Source organism: Arvicanthis niloticus, chromosome 7 (genome assembly GCF_011762505.2).
Source record: "Arvicanthis niloticus isolate mArvNil1 chromosome 7, mArvNil1.pat.X, whole genome shotgun sequence".
NCBI classification, from domain to species: Eukaryota; Metazoa; Chordata; class Mammalia; order Rodentia; family Muridae; genus Arvicanthis; species Arvicanthis niloticus.
The window spans coordinates 77555947-77568309 of record NC_047664.1 but is presented as its reverse complement, the minus strand read 5'-3'; the positions used below and the strand labels follow the sequence as shown (position 1 = coordinate 77568309).

The window sequence follows — 12363 nt, the reverse complement described above, 5'->3', positions numbered from 1 at the left end:
ACCTCTTCTTTTACAATTGTTTCTTCAGAGAAATCATATTAGACTATACATTTTGCAGTAAGTAAATAACCTTTTATTTCTGTCTCTCCACCTAGATAAATATGTCTGATCAGGTATGTTTCTTTAGAGACACTAATACATTAAGGTAGTTTAGTGGGTTTCAGGGGTTTGAAGATCTCTGTGGAAAAGAAAGAAAGGATCAGAATGTATTTTGTAAGTCATAAACAGAATACTTCATTTACTACTTATTCTGAAATTTGAAAAAGATGTTTATCTTTTGTGTTTTGCCTACATGTATGTAAGACGTGCACCACATGTGCCTCCCCTCCAGAGACCAGAAGAGTGCGTGGGAGCCTCTGGAGCTGGAGTGAGCACCATGGAGATGCTACGAACTGAGCTTGGGTCCTCTGAGGGAAGCAAGAGTTCTTAATGAACCATCTCTAGACTGAGCTAAAGGTTTTTAAAGGTAGGATCATCTATCAACTTAGGCTCCTTATTTTGATGGGGACAGGGGGTGTTGAAAACCAGTACATGCATTGCTGGGACTTGAACCCAGGCTTTGTTTGTGCTAGGCAAGTGCTCTACCACTGAACTACGTCCTTAGGATTTCTAAGCAAGCAAAAGTGCCTGTGTTATTCACACACTCAGTTCCACTTGATGTATGGTAACATCAGGCATTCATCATCCCTTCTCTGCAGCCCATGCTGACTTGAGTTTTTCACCAAGTTATTCTTGAAGGTCACGTGCTCACGTGGACCCGGGTGTGGCCCCGTGGTAGCTGGCCCTCAGCTGCACTGCTCACAGGCCCTTGACTCAGACTAGGAGACTGCAAGATCATCTTATCCACGACTAGATCACTAGCTCCCAGTTTGGAATCGATATAAAAACATTTGCCATCCTTATTCATGGATTCTTCCACTGGGATTTTTGGGGAAAAAAATAAAGTAGCATTAAAAACAACTTGAAGTTTTCTTGTGCATCCAGAACTCCGCCAACATGAGATTACTCATAGATGTCCATTAAAACCAGTCAGAACGGCAGCTTAAAAAGGAGCTTCCACCAGTGCCAAAGAGCTTGTCAGTATTTTATTGAGAGGTCTTATCCTTTAAATAATGGGCATCTTTATATTTCAAACCGTACTCAACCCAAAATCTCAAAATAATATTAAAATCAGACTAAGGAATTTTTTATTAATTATCTACTTAGTTTTATTGTTGGTAAAAATATTGCAAGACACTTGTAGCTAATGTTGCTGCTTGGAAATGAGCCAACTAAACATCACGGGAAGAGACGGTGGGGACACACTCTAGATTTGCAGATAACCAGCTAAAACGAGAATTTAATGGTAATCAACCATGTTTTATAAGAAACAATTGCACTTGAAACATTTTCAAAGTAAACAAAAAACTCTACTTCCATATATAAGTCTATGAACAGAGGTTAATCATCTATAATCTTGCCAGAAGTGTGTTTAAATTAAAAAAAAAAAGCTTGTATATTCGTATATTTAATACAGCAGTCATTCATTTTTTAAAAAAAGGAAAAGAATTGTTTGTTTTCACAGAATTTCCCCTTAGTTTGTTGCTCAGAAGAGCGCAACACAGAAATAAGCAGAGTAACACTTGATTGGTATTTAGTGCAGGCTTGGAGTGATTTTAATGAAATGTTAAACATGTTCTCAGCAAGTATGACGACTGCCTTTTCCTCAGTAGATCCTTCTTTCCAAGATATCAGTGGGGCATCTTTAACTAAGCTGTTTCTTGTGCTGTGTATGGGCTTGTGGTATTGAGTCAAAATGAACGAATCTACTCTTCTTTGTTTTGAGACCGGGTCTTCGTTATGTAGCCTTGGCTGGCCTGGAGCTCATTACGTAGACCAGACTGGCCTCGAACACATAGAGAGCAACTTGCTTCTGCGTCCCAAGTGCTAGGATAAAAGGCAATGCACCACCACGCCAGCTCTCTTATTTCTTAGTCGTCTTATTTCTGTACCTGTTTCCTGCCATGACTGTGGTACTGGCCAAAGTTGGCAGGAAGGAAGAAGTCAATTGGAAGAATCACTGTAGCACTATCATTCTAGGGCTTTGGTGGAAAGATTCCCACTCAAAAGTGTTATATCAGTGAGGAAATAATTAAAGGAACAATTGTCTACACATAAAATTTAGGAATGAACACCAGTTTGGGAAACGTGCAGTGGAATATTAGTTGCTTACAATAACAGTAAAAAAAAAAGTTACATTGATTCTTAACAGTCTGAAGGTCCAGTATATATAATACTAAATCCAACTTGCAATAGTACAGCTATCCACCTGACCACACATGCCAGCTGCTTCATGAAGCTGAGCTATTGTTTCTAGAGAGAAAATGGATTGTTTCTATATGGCAAACAGCATCCCTGTCATCCTGTAGGGGTAGACAGAAGAACAGCACATTGCATATTGAGTCAGCGTAAAGGAGAAGTAGTAATGGATGCTGTAAGACATGTTAGTGTAGGAGGAAGAAGGGTGTAATCCCCCTTGCACTGGGCAAAGAATCCGCACCTACATTTTAGAGTAAGAATCTACAAAAAGGAAAATATGCCAACAGCATGAAATACAAAGCTAGTGCCAGCGATGTGTGGGCATTTGCTGGTATGTCTAGTGTCGTGTAAAGCAAAGCTAGAGAAATAAATGCATGTGGCTTTGAAACTGCCAAGTCCCTTCTTTGTATGCACGTGTGTATGATAACAAGGCCACGTAAAACTCTGAGATGCTTTTTTTTTTTTTGTTTAAAGGTATCAAGGTGAATGCTCTAAATTGTAAATGCTTTGGAACATTCGACTCTGAATTATTCAAGTACAGTAAAGAAAAAAAGAAGTTCTCTGCTGGAAGTCCTTAGTACAGAAAGGTTACACATCTTGGCTTGCTCATTTTCCCTAAAGGCCACGGGAAAACTTGAGGGGCATGGAACACCAGCCACCTAAACCATCGGACAGACATAGCTGGTGTGGGAGACATTTTATTTTCTTGTCTCGATTTTGCATCTTGGGGTTCTCTTCATAGTGTGAAAAGCTTGATGACACCAGTCTACCCCAAGGTTCTTCAGATGAATGGAATTCATCTGAAGAGTCTTCCCTAAAATGTATGTTCTAAGCCCTCCATTCCCAGAGTCTGGGAACACAGTCTGAGCTGCAGACGAGCCACTGTACTGTGTGGGGATTCTCAGAGACAAGTCTGACACAGAATTTCCTTTTTCACCAGGTTAAATACAAATGTTCCTTAGGAGCCAGCTAGGCCAAATGGTCCGTGTGTCTTTAAGGGTACTGGTACGACAGGGCACACCACAGCTGGAGGGTAGTAAGAGTGTGAATGGATTTGCTACGTTATGGTTTTTAGGGTGGGGAGAATTCATGAAAACCAGACATAGGCACAGAGTTGGGAGCCAGCTTTTCCTTATTTTCCAGTCCCTGCATTCAGGAGAGTGACACCATGTTTAATGTACATGTGAACCTGTCACTGTTACATATGCAAACACAGTAGGGTCAATGTTTTGGATAGAAGAGTAGAGAATCAAAAAAAAAAAAAAAAAAAAAAAAACCTTACAAAGATTGGCAAAAGGACATGTTCTGAAATGGTGCGTGGTGTGCATATGTGAAGGCCATGGGTGGGCACGGCGGCTCTCCTGAGGAGCTCTCGCTTGGAGACTTTGCATCACATGGTCCCTCAGACAAAACTGTCTCTTGAGAACTAGGGGGAGCTCAAGGCACCAGGACCCAGGTTGTGCAAATACACTCTTTACAATGAATACCACCAGTTCCGTGTCTAAACATTATCTTAGAGCCTATAAAACATGCTGCTTTCCCCTAGCCTGGTTCCCTTACCTCATATAAAAAAATAAATAAATAAAAAGGGCAAGAGAAGAGCCAGCAACTGGCCACAGAAATGGATAAAAGTCACTGTTTACTTAATAATTTGTGGACAGTCACTCCAGGCCTTTGCTTTTCTTTTGGCCAAAGCCAGCCAGGCAGGTTCTGTGGACACGGGGGCAGCGTCTGGGGTGGAGAACCTCTTGGTGACCTCTTTTACCAGCGGTGCTGAGGGCGCAGAGTCTGAGATCTCCACTGCAGTGTTTCAAGGGAAAAGAGAAGGGAGAGCCATGTAAAAACAGAAAGTTTAGTTAATAGAATCATACATACTTACTGTACATGAAATGCTGTTCACACAGACACACACACACACACACACACACACACACACACACACACACACACAGAATAGCCAAATCTAGCTGTTATTCACAAAGTTATGTAAGAACATTTGAAAATCTACTCTGAGCATTTTAAGAATTCAGTAGGCTGGTCGCTATGGCCGCTGTGTTACACAACAGATTCCTTGCACTTCTTATTAGCAAACACCTCTCCAGGTCACTCCCCGGATTCCCACACATGATAGAGCCATGATGCCTTGCTATGTCCCTCAACTCCTGAAATCCCTGCCTCCACCTGAGCCCTAAGATGAACTCATGGAAACTGCCAGCTGTCATGGCTTGTAGTGTTGTCTTGTAACTCCTATGTCCCCGTCACCTCTTTGTAAGACATCTCACACTGTAGCCCAGGATGGCCCTCAAACTCATGTAATCCTCCTGAAGGTTAAGAGTTGCAGGCCTGATGATGCCTGATTATCCTGCTTTCTTTCTTTTAAATAGTTATTTATTTCATGCATGTGAGTACATTGTCGCTACCTTCGGACAGACCCAAAGAGGGCATCGGATCCCGTTACAGATGGTTGTGAGCCACCATGTGGTTGCTGGGAATTGAACTCAGGACCTCTGGAAGAGCAATCAGTGTTCTTAACCACTGAGTCATCTCTCCAGCCCTCTGCTTTCTTCACTAGAGATCTTGGGCTTCTGTGAGGAGGTTCTCTGTAAGAATTTCGGAGCGCTCACAACTTTGGTGCCCAGGGACATGGCCTGCATCCTTCTAGAGCTCAGCGGATATTAATTGAATGCGAAGGCAAACACTTTGGAGCAAAGGCTTGCTTTATTAAGTTGGAGCTGTTGTAAGCGGGGATCACCTTTTTGTACATCTAACTGGGTACAGAAAGGAAAGAATGAAAGAAACTCAGTCTCACTCTAACACTTAGAGCCCTCAGTGTAAGACCAAATGCAAGAATGCTTGAGGGCCAGGAGAGCAGTTTTAGGGTAGCTGTGGTATATAAGCGCTCCTGCTCCACCACTAAGTACTAAAACATGTTTTAATACCTCCACATCTCCAGACCTCACGTAGTAGGTGGCCAGGGCACGGGCTTAGACACCGCTAAGGTTTGAGGAAATCTCTCCAGTATTTTCATGTAGGATCTTTAATTCTCTAGTGCTGGTGGCTGGTCTGTTGCTATGTATTCAAAGGATAAATTCTGAACCCCTAGATCTTGTCGCCGTCCAGACAAGCGCATTCTCATGCACACCGGACTTAGTTATGCAAACCTTGCTCCACAATTTAAAGCTGATTGGCTAATAAAAGGCTAGAGCCTGTGATTGGGCAGTAGAGAGAGGGAGGCGGGACTTGAGAATTGAATGAAGGGTCTCAAGAGAAACCACTAGGAGAGGAAAAATACAGAGAGAAAGCAGACAATGAGGCTGTTTGTATTATGAGCATGAGGCCAGAAGCACACCTTGAGGACAGGCTGAGGGAGCAAAGCAGCCCAGGCGAGACTCAAACCGCATATGGAGTTCAAGGGGCAGATGGTTTGTGTAGAGGGGGGGAAGAGCATAGAGCCTGCCCAATCGAGGCTGACAGCTTGGAAATAAAATACCAGGTTTCTATGTCTCTTATATGGGTGAGCTAGAATAAATAATTCATTTACCCTCTAGTGCAGCGGCACTGAATTCTCCAGTGTGGGGAGGCAGAAGCCTAGTGGTGTGTGTTTGGGTGTCCAAGGCCCTCAAAAGTAGATTAATGATTTTCTCACACTACCATTTGAGCTCACCTGCTTTCTCTCTCTCCTCATGTACATGCGTGTCCATTCACTTTCCAACCTAAGATGAAATAGCACAGGGCCCTCCCAGCTTGATAAATGACCTGGCTTTGGGTATTCTGTTAGCCATCTGAAAATAGACCAAGACAGACATGCTATGCTCTCTGGGGATCAGCACAGCCGTTCGGGGAAACAGATGCCCTGTTAGTTCCTGGGAATATATGTATTCAGAACAATCCATCTCCTGAGTGATCTGGAGCCAGGCAATAGTTGGCCATTTCATTTTTTTACATCTTGCATGTGTTATACGCAAAGAAAAGTGGCTGTTGTTAATTAGCGGCAGGACACAGTGCAGAGACAACTTTCTCTGGAAGTCAGATGATAACCTTCTCTAGAGTCACATCAGTGGAAATACCTGGCCATCCGAGCCATGTTGCCAGGGTAGAGACGTCACCAGGAAGTTAGGGGTGGGCAGCGCAAGCTTCTGCTTCCAAACTCCACCCAGAGGCCCAGGGCAGCTTTCACACACTTACCTCGACTGTGTCACTTCTGATGATATGACCCTGGAGTCTATTTCCAAACCCAGGCTTGCTCTGCCTCAGTTTTACCTAAACTTTACACCTTGCCTTGCCCAGTCCTATTCTTCTCATCTCTTCCTTTGTTTAAATGTTCTGGCATATGCTTTTCCTTGCTATAGCATTCATACACACACACATACACACACACACACACACATACACACGCACATACACATAAATATACACACACATACACACACACACCCTCTACTGTGATGCTGTCTCACACACACACATACACACACACCCTCTACTGTGATGCTGTCTCACACACACATATGCACATACACGCACATACACACACATACACATGCACACACACATGAACAAACACATACACACAAGTACACATGCACATATACACAATACACACACATGCACACATACACAATACACACACATACATACACAACACACACACATACACACACACATGCACGTACACACATACACACGCGCACGTACACACACATACATACACAATACACACACACATACACACACACACACGTACATGCACACGCACACGTGCACACACACACACACACGCACGCGCACGTACACACACATACATACATCTGCACACTCACATACACACATATACACACACACACACACACACGCACACGCACACGCACGCGCACGTACACACACATACATACATCCACACACACACATACACACACACATACACACACACACACACACATCCGCGCACACACATACACACACACACACACACACATGCACACACACACACATACACACACACACACACATACACACACACACACATATACACACACACATACACGCACACACACGCACACACACGCACACGCGCACACACACGATGGTAGACGACACATAATAGATAGATGATAGATACAGTGGCTGATGGGCAATGAGGTACTAATGATGACTCATTGTCCTGTTAAATGTTCAGAAGCTGAGCAAGCCAGTTGGTGTCACATCAGTAGCTCAGCCACAGCTGAAGTACTTATAATAAATACTGCAGAGGTATCTGTACACCTCTATAAAGAGTTGACTGTTAAGGCATCTTACTGTCTCTCCACGGAGAGCTGGGGCAGTCCTGGCATTTGCATCAGCATCAGAGTTTATGCTCAGGTCTGGAGAGAGCCTGTGTTCTGTGATGTCTGCGATGCTGAGGCACTCAGTACACGGTAGGAAATAAAGATGCTCTCAGGGAAACTGTAGGCACAGGCAAGCAGGGAAGGACCTATTCTCTACCTGTCACAGACGTGGGAAGAGTGTTGGACTTTTTCAGCTGTTCTCTGCGCTGGAGCCTGGACACTGCCGTTTCTGGCTTTTTCTCTTCAGATGGAGCAGCAGGCTTGTGCACGGAACCAGCTTTGCTTACCCGACTGCTTCCAGGCTGTAGGCCGACACTGACCTGCATTGGGAATGACAGGTAAAGCATGTTTTCAGTGCATGACCCCTGACCCCTAACCTCTGCACCCCAGCAGAGGAACTGGGCTTCACTCCCACGAGAGCCCAGTGTTGTGTACCGAGGGTGGAAAGTTACCATCCAAGCTGATTATAAAATTAGCTCATAGAACAAGGCTCTTGCTACACTGTGCACACTGCACAGTCATTTCTGTATCTCCCATATATAACAATTGCCCTTCTCAGAGATGGATATAGCCTAAGATCCTCACGGGATGTCTGAAACCAAGGATAGAACTAAACCCCGACTCTTCTGCCTTGTCTCACCTTAGATTTGGACCACGTTGGCTTATGATTGCTTTTCTTACTAACAGCTTTCGCCTGGGGAAGCACTTTATAGCTTCCTGGCATGTGCTAATCTCCCGTGTCATTACAGTCACACTGTAATGGGGCCATTCTTAAGTAAAATAGGATGGATGTAAACATTGGGACCCTGTGACAGGTGGATGTGACAACCAAAACGGTTATCAGGTAACTAACCAGTAGTTGGTGCCTACAGTTAAGATACACTGGACAGAGAGTCTTCATGCCCCATGGAGTAAGACAGTGAGGTTTCATCACACCAAATGGCAATTTGTGTCTATTCATAGAATTTTCCATCTAATATTTCTGGATCATGATTGACCTTCAGTCATTCAAACCATAAAAAGTGCAGCCTTTGACAGGGAACAGGGACATTACTGAAACCATTGTGTGCGAGCTGTTGCTATAAATACATCTTAGATTCTGCCAAACCAGGTTCGCCTAGAAGCATAATAAAACCAAGTTAAGTTGTATACCGAAAACACGCTTGTCCTGATTTAAAGTTAGTCAACCCATTTCCTTCCCTGCCCTTGGTAATCAGCACCTCCAGTACTAATCTTAAAAACCAAGCCAGCAACTTAGAAGAGAGATAAGCTTAGGGCAGCCACACCAAAAGCACAGTGAGCTACGCACGGTTTCTTTGGAGAGCTTTTCTGCTTGTTTGGCCTCCCGGGCTTGCTTCCTCTCCTCCCGAGTTGCTTGCTGCTCACGAAATCCCTTTTGCTTCTGTAGTGCCAATGTTATCCACAGTGGCTGAGCAGTTTCAATTTTCTCTGTCAACTTGGAGCCATCTACAGAGTGCCTGCTCTGAAGCACGGGCTTCTCTGTGAAGGAAGATGATGTTTGCTGTAAGGAACGGATGACGTACTCCTCATTTCGTACAGTCCGTGGTATGGGTACTAACAGGCTGATGCCCAAGGGACCCCACGGAGGGAGAAGACAACATCTTTGACTAACAGAAAAACAGGGGTACTTTTCTTCCCTAAAAGTGAAACTGCTTTACAAAAAAAAAAAAAAAAATTAAATCTCCAGTGTGATAAAAATTCATGTTTACAGGAGATCCAGAAAGTGTGTGGTTTGCTGCCTTGGTAAGGTTTGTGTTTAGCAATGGTACCCCAGAGGAGGAGGAGGAAAGGGGACCCCGGATTATGAGAGAGGCTGCCTTAGAAACAGGATGAAGGGATCAGATCCAGCTATGAACAGTGGAGTCCACTCCACAGGGAGGCCAGTATCCCAAACGTATCTCTATGAGATCTTCAGTCGAGATCACAGAGAAGGTGTGTTGCCATTATCTAAGAATCGGGTAGACAGAGTCCTGCCATTTCTATGCAAGGCATCAAAGATGGCAAAGCCACCCATGCCAAAGACCTGACCAACATTCCCACAATGTGATGGGGCAATTCAGAGTCCACGGTGTTTTTCTTGCCATCTATCTCCTAAAAACAAACTGAAAATGAAGACAAATTTGTCCTTAAAGGGAAAACAAGGAAGTTTGTATTTCCTGAGAACTGCACTTTGAGTAATCTGGGGTTAGGGATTGTCTTTTTTTTTTTTTTTAAAGATTTATTTATTTTATATATGTGAGTATACTGTCACTGTCTTCAGACACACCAGAAGAAGACATCGGATCCCATTACAGATGGTTGTGAGCCACCAAGTGGTTGCTGGGCATTGAACTCAGGACCTCTGGAAGAGTAGTCAGTGTTCTTAACCACTGAGCCATCTCTCCAGCTCATCATATTTTTCTAAGATGGATGTAATACCCATTGCTGTAATGAGGTACCTTGGATCGGATTTTAAAGAGTAAATATAAAGACTTACTAGGTCTAGCTCACAGGACCAAAACCAGGACATTAAAATTGGGTTTCTGTTCGAGCCTCAGCCAAGGTTTCTTCCAAGGCTTGTGGAAAAATAATCACCTTGTCACATGTTCCAAAGTTGAGGACCACCTACTAGGGACTGGGACCATGAAACAGCCAGTCAGCCACCACTAAGACATGGAAAAACCGAGATGGCCGCTGAAGACTAGACGTCGTCTGGATATCCCACTGACCATGCATGGCCTCCAGAAGACAGGAAGACAGACTCCTTTGTGAGTCAGAGGTCTAAAAACTTGGCAGAATGACACTTCATTGGGGTGAGGAGACTGTGAGCATTTCAATTTGTCAACTTTTAAAGATTTATTTTATTTTGAATTGTATGTGTGTGCATGTGCGCACACACACATGAGTACAGGTATCCACATAGGACAGAGGCATTGGATCCTCCTGGGGCTGGAATTACAAGTAGTTGCGAACTGCCCAACAAGCGTGCTTGTACCTGAACTCTGATCCGTGTCAGAACACTATGAAATCTGAACCACTGAGCCATCTCTCCAGCCCCTATTTATCTCCATTTAAATCTATGGATAATGATGAATATCCAGGCTCATTCAGACACCTTCCCTTAGCCCACGTTACCAAAGGTTGTATGTATGTATCTAAGGTTAAAAAAAGAATCTTTTTTTGGTTGGGGTTTTGTTTGTTTGTTTGGTTGGTTTTGAGACAGAGCCTCACTGTATTGTTCTGCTTATTCTGACTCTAACCATGCAGACAAGGATAGCCCAGAGCTCACACAGAGCTGCCTCCCAAGTGCTTCGAGTTAAGAGTCCTGAGGAAGATTATGCAGAGGAGGGCCTGTGCAGGCTGGAAGGTGTGGTGCTTTCATTCTCACTGTTAGCATATTGAAGGATTCTAGCCGGGCGGTGGTGGCGCACGCCTTTATTCCCAGCACTTGGGAGGCAGAGGCAGGCGGATTTCTGAGTTCGAGGCCGGCCTGGTCTACAGAGTGAGTTCCAGGACAGTCAGAGCTACACAGAGAAACCCTGTCTCAAAAAAAAAAAAAAAATTCTATAAGTAGGTAAATATTTGAAAGCTCCTACTTCCTTTAAACCACACGATTCTTTAGGTGATAAGTAAAAAGATGCGGTAAAAAGTTAGTTTACTATTAATAACAAAGCATCAAAAAACTAGCAGGGGCAGCAAGTTCTTTAGGAAGAAACCAGATCTGACAAGAAGCTAACCAAAAAATCAAAAGTGACAACATGATTTGTAAAGCAGATACACACCGTCCCTCCTGAAGCCTGCTTAAGGTGTAGATAATATCCTGGAAGTTTTATGATGCCTCTGCATATACACAGTCAATAACTTGTTGCCCTCTATGCTTAACGGATTTTAACCGGACGGGGTGTTCTGGTGCCCGCCCCGGCCTAGAGTAGTTGACTAGCAAAACTCTACTGAAGGGAGGCGACAATTCAAGCAAGTAGTCCTTGCCTTCATGCTTGCTTCTTTCTTTCTTTTTATTTGTTTGAGGCAGGGGCTCACTAGCTGGGTGCTTGTAACTGAACTCTCGTCCCTGTAAGAGCACTACAAGTTCTTAGTCACAGAGCCAGGGCCATCTGGTCTGGAAATGGCTATGTAGACCGAGCTCACCTCTAACTCACAGAGACCTGTCTCCCTCTGCTTCCCAAGTACTAGGACCAAAGGCATTTATGCTGAAGGGACTCAGCTTGAGCGTGGCCATGGCTCTAGGAGGCCTAGCCCATCTCTTCCATTCCCACCTGCCTTGCCAAAAAACCGTTAGATTGCATTACATTCCTAAAGCAAGCCACCAAGGTCCATGCCCTTATTTGGCTACTTCTTCCTCCTGAGGTTGACTACCAAGGTCCAGCTATCAAAGCACTGAAGTCAAGCAATCAGAGGGCCCTAATTAACATGCCCAATTAAAATTAAACACTTCATCCTAACACAGGGTTTCCCCCTTTACATTTATAAATGGCCATTTGTATCCTATGTTCCATACCTGTCTCCTCTCTATTTGGAGGCAGTCCTTTGTCCTCTGGGACAGACATCCCTGCCCACCTCTCCCTTGTTCCCTCCCTCTGTCCCTCTGGGGCAAATAATTCTCCTCTATGCTAAGAACTTGGTCTTGTGGGTCCTGAGCCACCATGCCCAGCTTATTTAATTTGGAGCCTGACAATCCAAAATCCAAACACCAGGAAAGAAGACAGGGGTGGTAATCATTTTG

At 44.1% G+C, this 12363-nt stretch overlaps 1 protein-coding gene across 14 annotated transcripts in view; it reads right to left on the bottom strand.

Annotated features, from left to right (window-relative positions):
* Positions 1 to 1063: 1063 nt before the first annotated feature.
* Cracd (capping protein inhibiting regulator of actin dynamics) overlaps positions 1064 to 12363 on the bottom strand; it is a 219521-nt gene continuing 208221 nt past the window's right edge. For all 14 annotated transcript variants that reach the window (XM_076938683.1, XM_076938682.1, XM_034509490.2 and 11 more), the window contains 3 exons: positions 8932 to 9122; positions 7780 to 7942; positions 1064 to 4098 (listed from right to left, as the gene is read on the bottom strand). In XM_076938683.1, the coding sequence (XP_076794798.1) occupies positions 3938 to 4098; positions 7780 to 7942; positions 8932 to 9122 (515 nt within the window). In that variant the 3' untranslated portion in view covers positions 1064 to 3937. The remainder of the gene's footprint in view (positions 4099 to 7779; positions 7943 to 8931; positions 9123 to 12363) is intronic.